We start from the raw sequence: 19,361 nt of genomic DNA, 5'->3' as shown, positions 1-19,361 counted from the left end.
ATACATGTTTTAACTCTTGCTGCTAAATTTGATGTTTATTGTCCCTTTATGCAAGAGGTGTTGTAGTGTCATATAACTAAACTACATTTGTGATGAGGCAACTATTAGCTGCAATACAACATTCAACCCTGCTATTATTTTCTTATGTGGAGTTACACTCAAAACTGCACATGCAAAATACAGTGCTCTTAGTATATAATTTAAAGTACCAATAAGTGACTTTATCTGAGTGTGGTAGAAGGCACAGTTTAGCCAGTGTAGTGGTTTGAACCAGGTTTTCCCCCTGAAGCTAAGAAAATGGTAAAACCCCAGGGGGTGGTGACCCCTGAAGTTTTGAAGTTTTGTCCAATGGGCGCTTCTGCAAAATATAAACATACCACAAGCAAAGGGAAGAGAAGGTTAGTTGTAGTTTGGTTGTAGAAGTGGTAGCCATGTTCTGAGGCCACGAGGAGCAGAGGGCAAGAGGCCCTGGGGGGGGGGAATTGGCTCCCCAGCCCCAGCGGGGCCTACAGGGACCTGGAACAGCATAAAGCTGGGCTAGGTGCCTGCAGCTGAGAGCTAAGAAAGTTTTCTCCACTGTGAGCGAGCAGAGACAGCAGCGGCAGAAGCAGCATCCAGAAGCGATGGCAGAGAGCCAAAAAGATAAGAACGCAGCAGAGGCATTACAGCCAAGCAGGAGAGACACAGTGTTGTCCGAAAAAGAAGCTAGCAGCAACTGAAAGAGAGAACTGAGTTCTACAGAGGGGAAGTTTGGGGGTAAGAACTGCAAAACTCCCCTAAACTTTCTTTGAGATCCCTCCAAAGGGGAGGGGGTGGACTCTTACTGATTAGAAGTCCTAAATGGAGTAAAGGCACTAAGAAGCTCGGTTGTCCTGAGAGCTCAGCCAGGACAGTGTGTAGGAGGTTGACCTTGGAGCCCTTCCTTGCTGCAAGCTACAAAGACGCTCGCAGCCATCTTGAGCCAGGGCACAGAAGCTCTGCAAGGAGCTGAGTCTCCTGAAGATACCAGACTGTCACGAAGACCCCCTGTGCTTCGTGGTATGGCCGTGCTGGGACAACCTTTGTCTGGGGTGAGCGTAGCCCACGGAAGACCCCTCGCTTGGAGACGACAGGACCGAGGGGGTTTGGATACCCCCCTCGTGAGTGCTGGCAGAAATCCAGCTATCAGCTGCTGCATGTGAAGAAGACAGATGACTGCTGCCTTAGAAGATACTGCTGCTTTGAGACTGAAGAAGGGATCTGTCCTTCTTTCCCTCCTGGACTTTTATTTGGAGGGGAGAAGAGATCTGATCCATTGTAAATACTTATGTCATGGTAGAGATAGTTGAGATCGTATGTATAATGTATTATAATATTTATTTGTACAGTCATTATAATATATTCCCTTTCCCCCAATTTGAGTCTCATGTGGTTGTCTGGAAAACCCATCTCACATTGGATTGAGATGTGACAGGGGGCTAGGACTAGGGAATTAGAATTTTGGGGATCTCAAACCATAACACCAGTTAATGAATTAATAGTCTAATATGGAGAGAAATGGTTTTTTGAGTTTTCCTATTATCTTATAATTCCCTTCTTTATAAACAGTGCAAAAATTCTGCTTATGAACGTGTTCCTTTAATACTATTTTTTCCTATCACATCCTGAGCTGGTACTGTATAATTTAGGTCTATTTCTGTAGACTTAGTTTGTATAAAAGAGAAAGGAAATGTATATTAGTGAAGAATGACTGCATCTCTGATAAATGTTTCTGTCTATCATTTTGCACTGCAGTCCTAGTAAATTTTCCCTTCTTTTTATTGAGCAGTTGTTGTAGATGAGAATATTTCTGTTGGTTTTGATTATTCCAATGTATTTTTTCTTACAGCTTTCTCTGAAAGTTCCAGACCACTGGTTCAAGTTCCTTCTGCTCTATTAGATAAGCCATTGTCAGAAAATGGTGGAACTAGAGAACTCATTTGCCAAAATGTATCAACCCAAACTTCTGAAGCGAACACACCACAATTTTCTGTAGTCTGTCCTGGTCCAGAAGGCAATCAAATCTCACAGAACTTTATGAATCCTGATGAAAATTCTGAGGACTTTGCAGAAAACACATCTGGAAGACATAATGATTTGAATGGTAAGAATGGAATTGCTTTTGTGAACATTGACTCTTATGAGCCAGATAGCAGTGATGGAGAAGAAGATGACGCTCAAGACAAATGTTCTTTGGTAAAAGAAGCAGCATGTCTCATTCAGGGACAATTAGATAACATACTTTCTCAGTGCGAAAAAGATGTGGAGTGTCTTATGGACTTACAGTCACGACTGTCTTCTTTCAACCACAGTGTTTCTAGAGAAAATTGTGAAGGAGCAGGACCAATGCCTTTGGCATGTCCAAACAATAGGACACTTACATCCACTGAAGATCAAGCTATACCAAAAAGTAACCTGAGTGGTAGCAGTTGTGAAACACAGCAGATAAATCATATACTGGATGTTGGAATCGGAACCCCTGTTGCTGATGTACTAAATGTCAGTGATGGAAAGGCTGACCAAGAGAAGTCATCTGAGCCAGTAGTGAGACCTAAAATTAGAACACGAAATACTGCAAACCAGCTTGAGAGAGAAAAGCAACTCCCTAATGATGAAGAGCAAAAACCACTTTCCTCTTCCTGGAAGAGAATAGGAGTTGCTGATTGCCAGCAATGCCATCCTCAGTGTCCCTTGAGAGACAGTGAAGAGATGAGTTCTGGTGTGTTCTTTCTCTCAAGAGTGTACAGTGATCAAAAGAACACAGAAAGAGACCTAGGAAAAAATGCAGCAGCTCAAAACCAAAATGTTCCAGATGATAGCAGTTTTTGGGATGAATTTGAAAACTGCAACAGATACTTCTTAATGTCCCATGAAGATGAAGACAGGTAGAATTTCAGTTTTATATCTGTTTTAGTGTTGAATCTTTTGTGTAAATCATGTGCAAAACTGAATAATACGTTAGCAAATGGGACGTGAAAACTTGAGACATTTCAGAATATGATCAGATAACAAGATACCAACATTTCCTTTCAGTTCTTCTTTACTCTTCTGGTCATGTAAAAAACCTTTCCTTATATCTAGCGTTAGAGCAACTTACCACTAAGGAATATTACTTGTTTATGGGTCTTTGAAAGTTCTCTTCAAGAGTTAGTCTTTTCAGAATTTGGTTTTTTTGCCATGTAATCTCAGTATTCTGCATGGCAGCCTATATATTTTCTTGTCTCCAGCCTGTGAAAGAAATTGTTCTTCCTTGTGATATCTGAAGAATAACGTGATGGGGTTGCTTATATCCCTTTTTTAATGGAAATTCTTCAGACTAATAGGAGTTTCCAAAGTACAGAAATTCGCCTGGTCTTACAGTATGCTTAGATAATCTTTTTAAATATATATTAAAAAAATTGACCAAACAAAATAAATCAAAAACAAACAATAAAACTTTCAACCCAAAACCAGGCAAAGAACCAAATAAACAAATGGTTCTAAGGTGTTAGTATTCAGCTTTAGTTGGTGCAATTTCAGATGCATTAGACTACCTATCAGAATTTCTTAATAGATGTGATTTCTGTTGTAAAGTAATCCATTAAAGTAGCCCAAAGTTAATGAATATTCATATTTCCATCACTTTTCTTAGTCATCAAAATCGTGATAGAAAAACATATTCCTGCCTCAAATTAAAATTCTTAAATATAATCTGTGGAACTTCTTTATTCTTGTAATATTTACAGAGCATAATGTGCAGTTTTTTGGAAGTACTTAGATACTATGGAAGTTCTTAGAACTTTTATATTGGCATGTACTTGTAATGAGATATAAGGAGGGTTAATTTAAAGTGAGTTTGTGAGGTAACATTAATACACCTAAACATGCTGGGTTTAGCAGATTGAAAACTGAGCTGTGGATATTGTGGATTGCTGTATAAAATGTGCTGTATTAATCACGTTTGCTATTCACGTGTTTTTCTCTAACTTTTTGAAGTGACGTGGTTAGTTGACTATATTTTGAATTTCAACAGGTGTCAACTGTCACTGTATTGAGTGAACCTTCTAAGTGGTATTACCAATGGTAACAGTAGTTCATCTTTCTGGAGGTTCTGCTACCATTACGATTTTAGCTGCCCACAACTTGTTATTTACTACCCTTTTCCATGTGGTGGCTGAGCAAATTGTCCTGGAAAAAACTCCCTGCCATTCATCTGTTTGGGCTAGTGAATTATATAATTTGTAGGGAGTCATTTGTTGTATCTTTTTATGGTTGAAAGGAAAGGGTCATTCTATATGGCTTATATGTTGTGAGAGCTTTTACTTTAAGTTTGGCTAAGAGGCAAGGTTGACTTTGCTTGTTATTTGTTAATCAAGCACTGGTGTTCTCAGTGTCACTGCTGCTGTTTCTGTGTTCTGGGAGAAAGATGTGTATAGTGGGTCTGGGTTTCTGTTCTTGTTTCACATACTCTGCAAATGTGGAGAGGGAAGAACAAAACATTTTTGCAAAGTAGGATGGGCAGAATTCTTGATTTATTTTTTTTTTCCTTACAGACTAGTTGTTTATTTAATCCATTCTTTATGTATACCCGACTTTTAATACATCTATAAATAGCACAAAATTCATTTCTCCTAGAAAAAAAAATCATCTATATTGAATGCAATGTTGACAGAAAGGTAGAAAATCGCAGAACATTTATTTTGTTTCCCCTAAAGCAGTGTTTAAATTCATGCCCTGTTGCCTTGTTTAAATGGCAGCTCAGAATGCAGCGATGGAGAATGGGCTACGGCTGTGCCTAGCTGTTTGACTGCTGCGGAACAAGAGCAGTCCTCAAGTGAAGAGAGCTGGGATACTCTCCCAGGCAGGGAGGAATGTGAAGTGCAGAGCATCAGCTGTGATGTAAAAGAAGAGAACACAAACTGCGGTCTCCAAGAAGGGTTTGGCTTTATTTCATATAGCTGACTTCCTGTAGCTTCTAAGTTCAACACCAACAGGGTTATCCCCATGACACTATACCAAGTGACATCTATTCTAAAAGCAGTTACTGTACTAGCAGCAATCATTATAACAATTTGAGTAGTTGTGTGTATTTCAAATTAGGGAAAAAATGGCATTTCATGGAAACAATTCTGTTTAATGAAAGATAGAGAAATAATGAGGGCATTGGCATGTAGTGTCTATATGTTTTAATAAATTTGATGTAGTGACTTTAGAAAGCCAGATTAGGAAAATTAATTGTTAAGTGTTACATAAAAATCTTCTGACACTGCTTAGTACTCCTTGAAAAGCACTTGTTTGACCCTTTGCTTTATTACGTCTCCTATTCCACTGCTGCTCCCTGTTTTCTGCAGCCCTATCAATGATTCAAGCAAACTTGAATTGCTTGCTTGCTGTAGTTCATACAACTTATTTATTTTTCCCGTCATTCAGTGCTTTATAAATTGTAACTGCAAGTCAAAATTTGTAGCTATATGGAGCCAAGGAAAGTGTTTGGTTTTGTTTTTTTAACTTAAGCATCTAATATTGACTTTAGCTTGTGTCTTTACAAAGCAAAAAAGCCACACCTAAGTGATATTTCAGCTTCTTCCACTCTTGACAGCACCTGTTGCCAAGCAGTTCACTTTGCTGTTAATTCTTTTTTAGTATTGGTATCCCTTGAGGTTTGGAGAATTAGTGTGACTTTATGAAAACTTGACAGATACCATTTCTTTCAGAATAACAACAATGCAGGTGTGTAATCTTTAGCTTTCTTTGATGTGAACAGCCTGGAAATGTACACAGTTTTAATGTGATTCCTGTTTATTTGCCCATTTACAAGGAAAATGGGACTCACAGCCCTGTGGCTGTAAATAAACATCCAGGTGACTTGTGCTCCTCTAGAATATCCAGGAATGAGATGATACTTTCTCCTTATGCAGATAGGAAATGCCTTATGTAGTACCTTATGCAGGTACTACTTCTCTTGCAAGCAGTACCTCTTTGTGTTGTATTCAGGCCAAGCTTTGCCATGAAGACTGTTCCAAGGTGTCAAGACAGTCTTTCTTTTTGATAAATAAGAAAATATTTAGTACCAAATTTACTAGCCCTGGCAGGGCTGTACTGCTGGCCTTGAGCATTAGACAAATAGCTTTGCTGTAGAACCATGGGTGTTACTAGATTCTGACTCTGGAGCTGATACCATTGGGAGTTTCTTGAATTTTTATGGCAAACCGTAAATTTTTAATCTGGGACTCTGCTGTCTGGGAAACAGACTCTTTAGTCTTTGTAGTATGTTTAGCTATTGTTGTTCACATATGTTTGTAAATTCTCTTAGCTTTTTAGTTTTACTTTTTCATTTACTTATTTGAAGGGAGGAAGGTGAGATTCTTTGGTCACCGTACCGAGAAGAAGTAGAAAGTAGCAGTGATGAGGAAAATGATCCAGTTAATGATTTCATGCATCCTGCATTCTTCCCGTTCAATGGAAATAACAGCTTTGAAGATGACTCCAGTGTGAGTGAAGACCTGGATGTGGAGTGGAGGTATGCATTTGATAGTTGTCTGCCATAATTTCAGAGGTTTTGTACTTGCTATTTGGCTTTTTATGTAAGATGTCAAAAGTACTCATGGCTGTCAGTATGCAGTTGCTTCAAAGGCTTATAATCTCACTTTTAAGGTTTAAAGTACTTCAAGTGCTAGGTGTCTTCTAATGAGAGAAAAAGGATGTAGATTTGCGAAGTCAGTCTGTGATTTGAGAAAATTCTGGTGCCCTAAATATTCAGGGGATGGTTGTACCTTTTCAATTAATTTTCAAGATAGTAAGTATAATTAATTTTCAAGTGGAAGTATAACAAAAGTAGAGCAACATAAATGTAATCAGCATTCAATCAGCCTTGTTTTATAATTGCTCTTTTCCTCCTTTGAAACTGATGTAGGTTAGACATTATAAGCCTATTTTATTTCTTTGAAATGCCATGCAATTACCTAATATTATCATAATTTTGAATGCTTCAATCAATTTTGTCAGTAGATTGCTGAAGAATATTGCAGAATATTTATTACAAAATGCTGCAAATACCGGGAGTAAAGTGATTTGAGGCACGTTCACAGTCTAATCCTAGAAAGTGTTTGTTTTAAAGTAAGAGTGAGCTAGACAGAGTGCTTTCCAGTAAGAAAATTAACACTTGCTCTCTTCTGCTTATTAAAATATGAACTACAGTCCAGACATACCAAAAACACTGGTATTTTCTCCTTGAGAAGTTACGTTGTGGAAAGGCACAGTGGGGACTAACTAATGCATGAGTCCAAATTAGAAGTAAGGCATATGTTCTTGCAATGTCAGGCAGTAAGCCAGCAAAGGAATACTATGATAGGGGGAGAAACTGACTTTTAAATGTTGGAGGTTAGCCTTGGTAAGCTTCGTAATTACTAAAAATAGGAAGGAAGATGTTAATGGTCTGTTAAGGTTTTTCGGTTGAACATATGCAGATCCGCACATGATTTTGCTTGTTTCAAGGTTTGATTTCTGATTGTTGAAAACAGAACTCAAAGGAGCTGCCACACACCCGACACTGGAGCAGGGAAAACAGTGTGAGGGGGAAGTAATTAGAGAGAGCAATCACCATGCACTGACCACAACCCCCATTCCCTGTCTCTCTGCCCTGCTCAAAGTAGGGGAACATGGAGGAGTCAAGAATGAAGGAGCCAAGTTGAACTTGGAAATAAAAAGAGGGCTAAGGGGAAGGTGTTCTAGTTTTTGTCTTTGCTTCTCACCATCAAAATCCATTTCTTCTGGCAATAAATTCATAGAATTGTAGAGCGACCTAAGTTGAAATGAACATATAAAGATCATCTGGTTCAACCTTTCAATTAAATTGTTTTTCCTAAGATAAGTCTGTTTTGCTTGTGGTGGTGTTTTATGACTGATCAGCCTGTGTTTATCTTGACCCATGAGCTTTTAATCTTATTTACATGCATGTCCAGTTGAGGTAGGGGAGTGAGAGATCAGCTGACTGGGTATCTGGCAGGTAATTAACAGGTTATGTGCAGTAAATTGATGTACCCGGCCCTCATGTTGCTACTGTTTACTTTGAAATTAAGACCATGTTTCCTAACCCATGTTTTTCAGAACACTTGATGAGTTTGAAGTCCTAGGACTTGCTCTAAACATTCCTTATATGGACCCTCAACTTCTCACATTTGTGGCACTAGAGGGACGCTTAGAAGCTGTGGAGGTATTAAAATATTTTCTGTGGTTTTATACTAGTGATGTTGTGACATAAATGTTTATTATTGAATCCTGTTTCTACATAATCTGAAATCCAGGAGAATCAGGGGAAAAAATTGCTTTCCTCTGTTAGCTTGAGCTTTCAGGTCTACAAATCTGCAAATAAATGTTGGAAGTTCTTTTAAATTATGTACTACAAGAAGTCATTGATCAGTGCCCACTCCTTTTAGAATATGTATTTATTTCCTCTTAAAGGAAAAAAGTTACTAATTTCTACCAGTATAAACATAGGCCGTTTAATTTACTTCAGTAAATTTTACCAGATTCTATACATAGCAAAGGAAGGCTTATGCTTTGATCTGTACTTGTGAGTTGTCTTAGCTTTTTTTATTTGCAAGAGTACATTTGGATGTATCATATTTTTATATATCAGTAAAAGACTTTTCTGTGTTTGACCATCTTGACTCCATGTGTTTTAAATAAAGAAAACCCCACAGTAACAAACAAACAAAAAACCCCAATCAGAAAAACAAACCACCCCAAAAAAAAAAAAGCCTTTTACCTTGTTTTAATCCCATTTGATCTGTCTAATTTTGGACAGACTAGAGCATTTATTATCAAGAGCCAGCATAGTTATGATCTTTGTCTTTTCTGTGTTACCTGATGTTGGTCAATGTGAGAGTGAATATAGAGCTACCTGAAATCCAGTTTGGTGCAGTGCAACTGCCAGAAATCTCCCCTGCAGCGTATTTGTCAAAATAAGAGTTAAGTGGTGAATTGAATGTTTTGTGGTTGAGATAAGTTTAGGGCAGCAAGGGGCAGTTTGACTACTAGCACCTATTGTAGAGGTTTGAACAGGGCAGGCTGTATGTCAATGTGTGCCTGCAGACAAAATATCAAGGGCACTTTGAAATGCTTTCTAAAGCTGGCAGACAGTGGAAAAATCACAGGTAATGGTTTTTTGCTTTTTCCATGGATATGTTCAAAATCAACTATTTTGTGAATAAACTTCATGGTACTTTCCATGGGGGTGGAAGGGCTGTTCCCTGAAGCTGGCAGGCATGCAGTTTCCAGGTATTGTGCCTCCCCCAGGGTGTATGGGAGGTCATCATTTGTGATCCAGCACCATAGGTTCTTCTCCAGCTGTGCAGGATCTTGTTAGCATTACTCACCTGGAGACACTTCAGAACAGCTTGTTAATGGGGAGAAGGTGTGTTGATATCCTTATTTGAAGTTGTACAGAGAAAATTCTTGTCTCCTTCATAGCTGCTGGTTCTCACTACATCAAAAAACCCCAGAACTACAGAAACAGTTGACCTCCTTTGCACCAAAGCAAGACGTTCTGTGTAGACAGGGGAAACCTAATCCCATCTTTTTTAATTTTTTTAATCTATATGTTAACACTTGAAGAGGAGACTGAGTTTATTGTGACTGAGGTTTTTTTTTCTCATTCTTGTGTAACATCACCCTCATTACTCTGTCAGAATAAAACTGTGCAGTCTTGTCAGACTGATCTGTAAGTGTAATCCTAGGTGGTTCTGTGCATGGCTGGCTGAGAACCTGCTGTCATTTTGCTTGTGTCACTGGGAACAGATTGTCACTGAACACTGACAGATGACTACAAAGATAGTTATTCTGTGGTACCTGTGGTACAGGTCACTGTGATTATTGGACAAGAGGGGAAAGATGATGATTTGTGCTTGAAATTAGCATTTAAGGGTCTAAAACTTTACGGTGGGCATAGAAGTCTGGCATATTTGGAATTAGCAAAAAGAAATGGTAACTTAGTAGTAAAAGGAACAGCTGTATTGATTGTGACCAAATGGACAACACAGGTTCTGAGTAAGAATCCTGACTATCCCTTCAAATCTCAAGCAGAATATAGAGCAGTCTGAAGATGATTACTAAAAATTGTTCAGAAAACATGAGCAATGTAATTTACTGTAGCTATGAAACACTTGAAAGGGATATGACACAAAGCATCCAAAATTTAAGTGTATCCTCACTGGAGGGGAAAGAGCGAGGCAGATCTGCCTCAATTAGTTGTGACATTGGAGGGGAGAAGTAATGAACACATTAGATATTTTTTCTGTAAGACTCTAGGTTCCTAAAATTTAATAAAATATATGTGGGGTTTTTTATTCCATTTCTTTTAAAGAAATTGTGTAGCTGGGAGTGTCTGATTTACTTCATTAGCAGTATAGAACAGATTGGGTGTCTCTGCAGCATCAACGACTTTATGAGTATTTCCTGTGCCAGTTCACAGATGTGAGAAGCTCAAACCCCTGTACACTGTAGCACTCTTTGTTTTTAACAGAACAATGTCCAGTATTTTGTTAATGGTACATAGAGAAGTACACGGTCACACAAATAATAAGAGGAAGGACATAACTTTGTATCTTCAAAACACATTTATCTTATGAAAGTTGTAAAAAAACCCTGCTTTGCTGTGCTTTGTTTTTGAAGATGTGGTTTTAAGCATCAGAGTCATTGTGAGGCTTTGTGTCTATGATGTTTCTTTTTTATAGGTTTCAAAAGCAAGCAATACATTGTTTTCTGTCAGAGAATACTAATACTGGATGTATACAGAGAGGTTTGACACATCAGTAATAATGCATCTCTCCGTCTGCCTGGGATCCTATCTAATTTTTCCACCTGTGTTGGTTAATCTAATTAAGCATAGTATTTTTACCTACAGCTTGTTCTCAGATTGTTGCAGTTGTAGCAAAAAAAATTACAAAAACTAAAATCATCTTAACGCTACTAACATAGTGTTGTCTGCTGTAGCAGAATTGAATGTTTTTAAGCTGTTCTATTGGAGCAGTGTACCTGTTTTGCAGAGGGACTTGCATACTGCAGTAGGGATAACTGTCCCAGGATTTCCTTTATATTGTCAGATTTCTAGATCTTATACTTCTTACTAAGAGAGTTTTGTGGCCATTAGAATGAATAATTTTTAGGCTGATTAGAGCAGTAAGTAGTTGTACCTGAGGGGTATGACTACTTCATTCAGCATAGGGACCCAGTGCTTCTGTGTTCTTGGCTCTTCAGTTTCAGTATGTTTGCTCTTCAAACAGGTATATCTAGTACATTTCTCAGCAAATAAAACCAAATGTTCTGAGTTCTCTGATTTTGTCTTTTTTTCCTACTGGATATCCTTTCAGTGTCTTACAGGGTTGAATGTATGATGTAAACATCAAATATACTTGCTGTAGCCTTGGAGTCTTAAAGATTTTGTATGGTGAAAAACTTAAATTCAAACCAAAGTTACTTCAGAGCATTGTCTGTCTTAAGATGAGAAACATCTATATGGATGCTGGGTTTTCATTTCTGGAAGCTTAAATTGGTAGTGTAGCCAAAGTACTTAATATTTTTGTTTGTGCCTGAGTAATTCAACAGTTAAAACCAGGAAACACATTAATGAGGCATTTATTTTCAGAAAGCAAAATACAGGGGCAGTTTTATGTTGGCAAAATGTATTACATTTTCAACTTGCTGTTGTTTCTGTAACTTTATAAAATTAACAAATGTTTATTAGAGATAAGGTTGTGAATGTCCTCATACTCTAAGAGGGCTTAAAAACAAGGCATTACTGTTTTGACCTTCCGTTTCATCTCATTCTTTACAAAAATAGAAATGATGTAGTGGCTAGTTTGACAGACATAACTTCCATTTAAGAAAGTAATACTATTAGAATTGGATTCCTTTTCCTGCTTGTTTGGTTTTATATGAAATCTTACATTTGTGAGTAAGAGAACTTGGTTTCTGCTCACCCCTTTCAGGTTGCTCTGGCACAGTTGGAGTCTCTTGCCTTTGATGTTGAACAGACTCGTCCACCAGCTACTAAGGAAACCATAGATTGTCTGCCAGTGGTTCTCATCACAGGTGACTACAATGGTTTGGAAAAATTATGGAAAAAGTAGTTTCCACAAAGTTTGTAAGAGCAACTTTCTGTACTATCACAATACTTAAATATGCTTACTGCCAATGCTGTTTTAAAAGCTTTTGAACCTTGAATCAGACTGAGTATAATTTTAAGCAGTTTGGAAAACTAATCTTTACTAGTGATAGTGTGACTTTATTTTGTACCCATTAGTTGATAATAAATGAATTTTAATCTGAACTCATCTTAGATACAAAACAAGATAATAATGCTTTTTCTTCATTATGGGTTTAGGTCAAGATGAGAGTTGTACGATCTGTTGCAGTGAATATGTGAGAGGTGAATATGTGGCAGAGCTACCCTGTCATCATTTGTTTCACAAATCTTGTGTAACTCCTTGGTTGCAGAGAGTAAGTACTAAAGGATTGGTGGGGGGGTTGTAGGGGTTTTGTGTTTTCTTTCTGGGAGGAGCAACTTTTAACTTTTCGAAAATGATGGTGGGATTGGGATGAAATACCAAGAAACAACTGGCTGTTATATTTATGCATTATGGAAGCAAATTCTAGTGCAAGTGAGGAGAGAAATTTATATCTGTACTTACCTGAAGGGCAATTTCTTGAATAGAGGGGATATTTTTGTGAGAAAAATGTTTTGCTTTTAGTAAGAATGAAAGATGTGGTTGAGTTGTTTTGGTACAAGAAAACCTTTCTTTACTGTATTCCTACCTCGAAGTAAAGATGATGGTTTGGTATTCTCTGAGAAGAACAATTCTCTGTCTTGCCACAATGTCAGGCCCATTTATGATGTAGGGCTGACAGGAGAAATCTCAAATGCTTATACATTAATTTTTTAAAACTATGTTTAGTAATTCCAGGTTGTATCATTTCATTTTCATAACCTGTAATCAGTTTCCTTCCAAATGTTTTAAAAAGGCTTGTGTCATATTGAAGTTAGAACTTAACTAATTAATTGTTAACTAATTAATTGTAATTAATGAATTGTTATGTTTTATTCCTTGGACTTGCACTCTCCTTTATGTGCAGTGTGAGTCTGGACTTGCTAGTTCTCAGTCTACAGCATACCACATCATTTTCTCAAGAGCATAAGAGAAAGGTTAATTGATTGCACTAGGGAGGTCCTATCAAAACACCTCTAGTGTGGAGGGTTGGTAGGTTTAGTTGGTGTGTTTATATTTTTTTTTCCTTGATAATGTTGATTTGATTACCACCTTGATTTTGCTTGTTTTACATGTCTTGCCTTTTTTCTGCTGTCATAGTAAACTGCTCTTCCTGAAAACTAGGATTTATTTTTAATCCTTGCCTCAGAAGAAAAAAATACATGTAAAATCAATGCCTTGCAGGAGAACTTGGAGAAATTCCAATGCATTTTCTGTGTAACTGGTGTAAAAGCAAAACAAGTCTTTCTTCTGAGTTTATCTCTCTTGGATCAGTCAAATTTGAGTTTAAGACAGTAAATACTTTATAAATAATAACTTTAGCTTTTCAGTGAAATTGAATGCAAACTGTGCAAATGACCTGGTATTTTTTTCTCTTTCTATAGTCGGGAACATGCCCAGTTTGTCGTCATGTGCTTGCTCCTGTGCTTCCTGAAGCAGCGGATGACACTTACCGTTAACTGATTGATGATTCAGTATCTTCTACTCACAGGACTTTCAGTCTAGGGTCTGAAATAAAATCTACCACCAAGTACAAATTTTGCCTGTTTAATTATAATGGGAAAACAATTCTGTATAAAATATTAACATAGAATCATAGAACAGCTTGAGTGGGAAGGCACCTCAAAGATCATCCTGTTCCAACCCCCTTGCCATGGACAAGGACGCCTTTCACTTGACCAGGTTGTTCTGAGCTCCATTCAGTTTGGCATTCAGGGATGGGGTGTCCACAACTTCTGTGGGAAACCTCTTCTGTAGGCGAACACCAGGATTACGAAGCCTGGAAAGAACTGCTTTAGAAACGGGTCCATTACAGCAGCAGCTTCCCAGGATCGAGCAAAGCAGAAAAAGAACAACTACTTGCGTTTTCTATTGTACGGGTTCTCCCTGAGCTGTGTAATTTCCCTGACCCACGCAGCCCCCCCATTCGGAACCATGTTTGCTCCCCTCCCCGATCGCAGACTCCGCCCCTGCACAAGCAGGATAGGCTGTCTCACCCGCCTCTCCCCAGTCCCTGGTTCTGTTACTGGAACATGATCCTCCTGTATCCCCTATTGGTCAGTAGAGCCCTCAAGCCACTCCCTTCCCCCTGGACCTTGACCCATTCACATCCCTTCTTCTTGCCCTCCCCCCGAGCCCATATAAACCATGGGAGTTTGGAAATAAAGGTCTTTTTGCCTTGGGACACTGAGAGGAAACTTGGTTGCTCTCTCCTCCTGCTGAAGGGGGCTGCACGACAGTTCTTATCCAGGAAACCTCTAGCGGAGAGTCCACAATCAAGATCCATTACTCTTCCAGTGCCTCACCACCCTCACAGCAAAGAACTTCCTCCTAACATCTAACCTAAATTTGATCTCTTTCAGTTTCTGTCCTGTCACTACATGCTGTTGTAAATAGTCTCTCTCCATCTTTCTTGTGGGCTCCCTTCAAGTACTAGAAGGCCAAATCGAGTCACCCCAAATGTTCAGCCTTTTCTTCTCCAGGCTGAACAATCCCAATTCTCTCAGCCTTTCCTCAGAAGAGAGGTGCTTCATCTGTCTAATCATCTTCATGGTCCTACTCAACACTTGCTCCAACAGGTCCCCATCCTTCCTCTGCTGGGACCCCAGAGCTGGATGCAGCACTGCAGGTGGGTCTCACCAGAGCAGAACAGAGGGGCAGAAACCCTCCCTCATCTGCTGCCTACACTGCTTTCTTTGGATGCAGCCCAGGATATGTTTGGCCTTCTGGACTGTGAGTACACATTGATGGCTTATGTCCAGCCTCTCACTCACCAGCTCTGCCGCGTCCTTCTCAGCAGGGCTGCTCTTGGTCTGTTCATCACCCAGACTGTGTTTATACTGGGGGTTGCCTAGACGCAGGTGCAGCACCTTGCACGTGGTCATGTTAAACCTCAGGAGATTTCCAGAGGCTCATTTCCTGATCTTGTCCAGGTCCCTCTGGCTGGCCCCACTGTACCACTCAGCTTGGTGTCATCTGTAAATTTGCTGAGGGGGTACTTGATCCCTTCATCTCTGACATTAATGAAGATATGAAATGCCACTTGTCCCGGTATGGATCCCTTAGGGACACCTCTTGACACCTGTCTCCATCGGAACATTGAGCCATTGATCACTGAATGAAGGAATAAGCAAATGTGAAAAATAAGCTTGTTTCTGTACAAGGTTTTTGTTGTCTATACATGCACTAGTACATTGGAAGCATTCAAATTCCTGCAGGTTTTGAAAGGATAAATTACTTGTTTTGGCTATTAGCCAGAGAGGTAACAGTTTTTTCCTAAATAGCAATAGCAAAAGCAGTTGATGTAGTGTGAAAAGGACTCCCTTCTCTACGAGTCAAAGGGTTTTGGATAAGCTGCCTCATCACAGTCCCTCTACAGCTTTGCAGACACCATCCTTGTTATACAATGCAGAAAACTTCTGGTTTTCCTCCTTGCTTCCTTATTCTGTGCTTAATTGAACACCTGAGAAAAAGAAACTTTCTTTTTAAATAGTGTAAAGCTGCCAAATGCAATTATTCTTTATCTCTAAAACAATAATTCTCTACAAACCATATAAACTGTTTATATAAGCTGTGAAAAGAGTGTGAGTTGGAGTGTTTGGGTTGAAAGGGACCTTACAAATCACCTGCAGATCACTTTCCTTGAGCCCAAGTTCTTCAAAGCCCCATCCAGCCTGGCCTTGAACACTTAAGGCAGCTGCAGCATCTCTGGACAGCTTGTTCCAGTGCCTCATCACCCTCACAGTAAAGAATGTCTTCCTAATATCTAATCTAAACCTACTCTTGGTTTAAAACCATTATGCCTCCCGTTATCACTCAAGTCCCCCATAAAAAGTCTCTCCTCATCTATCCTGTAGCCACTATTCGATATTGGAAAGCTGCTCTAAGAGCTACCTGGAGCCTTCTCCAGGCTGAACAACTGCAGCTCTCTCAGCCTGTCCTTGTAGGGAAGGTTCTTCAACCCCTCTGATCATTTTGTGGCCCTCTTCAGGGCCTGCATGAGCATGTCCATGACTTTGTTAGGCTGAGGGCTCCAGAGCTATGTACAGCTCTCCAGGTGGGGTGGGAGTGCACCATCAGAGTGGAGCATAGAGGCAGAATCCCCACACATTGCTGGGTCACATCAAGCTTTTCATCATCCAACACCCGGTTATGATCCGGTTATTAAAATTATTAGAAATGCCTCTGTCCAAATAAAGGTGCAAATGAGACCAGATGCCAAAGTCAATAGTATGGGTTTTATTTAATGGTAAATGTGAGGCAGAGAAAGAGAGAGAGAAAGAAATAGGAAAAGGAGCGAGGGAAGAAAGAAAGAGACAGAGATTACAATAGGAAATGTGTCACCACACTGTGTAATGCGGCAGCATCCCATTGGTCCAGTTCTTCTGGTTTTCTTGGTGAGGAGGGTCCCACAAAACATGGAGTCCAGTGGGTAATATATGTTTAGGAGATGCCAGGCACCTCCCCTGGAGGTGGGGGTGAATCTTTTCAGTCTCTTGCAACAGGCTCTGAATTTGTTGCCTCACTTGGATCGTGTGCAATCCTTTGGTGGTAGAAGACCTCAGGAGTGAGCTGGGGGGGGGCACTGTGGGGGTCTTTGACGTTTTATGACCCTTCTCAGCTGCCTCTCACACAACGTCTGTACATGGTATTCCCAGAGCAAGGAGGTTTACTCTTTTGGTTTGGAGAGTCACCATGACACACCCAAAACTGTTCTCCTCTACCAACCCCTGAGCCCAGCTAAGGCTGATTCTTAACACAGATACATTCTTCTTTCCTGAGCCTTGTTTACTTCTCCTCGGACTTGAGATGGTTAGACAACAGTCTTATCTCAAGCCCCCAGTCACAGTCCAAATTCCAGTTAGGAGGCATTTGGGGAGGGTGCTTTGGTGGTTGCAGAAGGCAGTTGCTTCCTTGTAGTTTGACAAAAAGTCTTTCTGTGATGTTGACCATGTTTAAGACATTACCAACACTTCAGTCTATCACACACCCAAAAGTCCTTCTCAGGACTGCTCTTAATCCATTCACCTCCCAACCTGTATTTGTGCTTGGGATTGCCCCAACCCAGGTGCAAGACCTTGCACTTGTTGAAATTCATGAGGTTTACAGAGTCCCCTTCTCAGGCCTGTCAAGGTCCCTCTGGATGCTTCTATTCCCACTGCCAGCACATTTCTGTTTGAGTGCACTGTCCAACAGAGTTGAAGTCTTCTGGCCTCTTTGTCTTTACGTTCCTTTTAATTCCCTTTTGTTGTCCTTGTAACTCTGTAATCTGACCTGCAGAACCCTGCAACCCGTCTCACTGCTTGGACTAAGGATAGAAACAGGTCACCTTGAAGTAACTCCTCAGGCTTTCAAGAACCCAGTTCAAACCCACCCCTTTCTTTTTAAAATCTGTACAGGTTTTCTGCAGTTTACCTCTGAAATACAGCCCCTAACTTGTCTGTCCACCATCACTTCCCTTTTTTCTTGGAGAGGTGTCTTTTACAGTCGTCCTCCTACCCCCTTCTACAAACCTCTTTCACCAGCTTCCAGTTTTGCTCTGAGACCAGCGTGAGGCCTCTCCTTTGCTGATACAATGGCATTGCAGGGGGCACAGTCTGTTCCATTCATTTCCCTCAGCACTGACTGCTTTCTTCCTTTTGATAGTCAGTTCCTAGAAACAGGAAAAAGAGAGGCAAAGGCTGTGGGCTTTAGTTATAAATCTGGGAGGCAGGTGGAGGTGAATGGCCAGGGAAGAACTCCAGACTTTTCCTGTGTTGTTGGAGGTGGGAACAGCAAGGGCTTTCAGAAGGGTGGTTTGCCTTCATACCTTCTCCAGCCATGCCTTTCCATAGAGGGATGGTGGGGAGGTTGTTCCAACATTACTGTCTGACATCAAAATAAGCAGAGCAGGTGAGCTGCCTCTTTTTGCCTATGTGTGAGGTAGCAGGGTAATCACGAAACCAGTTCTGAGAAAGACTACATTTCAGATTTTCAGTGTTGTATAACAACTAATGGCTTGCTTGCTTGCTAATAGAAAATTCATTCGATTTTGTGGAAATAAGTATATCACCATTTAAGTAAAAAGAGAATTCAAATATTACATTCAATTCATATTAGTCACAGTGAACAGTTCAGCAACTGATGGATGTTTTTTGTAGGTTTTTAGTTGTTAAAGATCAAGAAAATTTATTTATACTGTAACCAATAAGATTATCACCAGTAAAATATATTGCTATTGTTGGAAGACTTGTTCTTGCTCAGAAAGCCAAGGTAAAGACTAAAAGAAACAAAATCAAGTTTCCTCTTTGATAGCCCAGCTGCTCTTTTACCTTGAAAATGTGTTATTTTTTTTCCAGCTTCTTTTTTTTGAGGCAGATGTAATGAGGTTTTGTGAAACACTAAGGGTATACAAAGAGAGTCCTCTTTACACTGAGGCTTGGTTGATTATGGAGTGGGGTTCAATCAGTGAATTGTTGAACAGCTGGCAAGTACTAGTGGATAAGGCTCCTCATCTTGTGTTATAAGGAGACAAGTGGGCTGGCAATCATCTCTGTGTAGCCTTTGTACAGACCTGATATCAAAGGTGTAAACCAGCATTCAGAGCCACAGACTCTTGCAACCTTGTCACTGAAATCCAGTGCAAGCTAACCAAAACAAACTCTGGTACTAGACAGAGCCAAGGCCATTCAAGACTTTATTGTACACTGATGTCACATTCCTCACATACAGTGTAATAAAATAATTTAAAATAAGAGTTCTCTTCCCTGAGTTTGAAGCAAAATCTGTCAGATTATTTTACGTGGAGAAACCGGAAGATATTTTGCTGAGAATATGATAAATTTGGCATGGATATAATTTCAGTGTGCACTCCCAAAACATATTTCCAGATGCATTATCTTTTGCTTTGAACTTGCAATAGCATCATTCCTGAAAAGGCCCATTGTGTTTTAGTAAATTTAAGACTATTGCCATAACGGACACATTTTAAAGCCGCAACATCAGAGTTGTTTATTTCATAAAACAAATATGTGTAGCTGTAGCAATCCTGTTCCACATTCTCCCTTTAACAGAACAGTCTCTCCATAGTGATGGAGTAACGTGTGAGCACATCTGAACTGA

The 19,361-nt window shown here is 39.7% G+C and overlaps 1 protein-coding gene across 3 annotated transcripts in view; it reads left to right on the top strand.

The window, feature by feature from the left end:
* Positions 1-13,794, top strand: part of PJA2 (praja ring finger ubiquitin ligase 2) — a 29,016-nt gene extending 15,222 nt beyond the window's left edge. For 2 of the 3 annotated variants that reach the window (XM_029959950.1, XM_018072923.2), the window contains 7 exons: positions 1,868-2,903; positions 4,755-4,934; positions 6,347-6,517; positions 8,104-8,209; positions 11,985-12,087; positions 12,380-12,495; positions 13,646-13,794. In XM_029959950.1, the coding sequence (XP_029815810.1) occupies positions 1,868-2,903; positions 4,755-4,934; positions 6,347-6,517; positions 8,104-8,209; positions 11,985-12,087; positions 12,380-12,495; positions 13,646-13,720 (1,787 nt within the window). In that variant the 3' untranslated portion in view covers positions 13,721-13,794. The remainder of the gene's footprint in view (positions 1-1,867; positions 2,904-4,754; positions 4,935-6,346; positions 6,518-8,103; positions 8,210-11,984; positions 12,088-12,379; positions 12,496-13,645) is intronic. The other variant, XM_029959951.1, reaches the window with a different exon arrangement.
* The last annotated feature ends 5,567 nt before the right edge of the window (positions 13,795-19,361 follow it).

This window comes from Manacus vitellinus, unplaced genomic scaffold (genome assembly GCF_001715985.3).
Source record: "Manacus vitellinus isolate BGI_N305 unplaced genomic scaffold, ASM171598v3 scaffold_23_pilon, whole genome shotgun sequence".
Lineage (NCBI taxonomy): Eukaryota > Metazoa > Chordata > Aves > Passeriformes > Pipridae > Manacus > Manacus vitellinus.
This window is presented reverse-complemented; position numbering and strand designations above follow the sequence as displayed.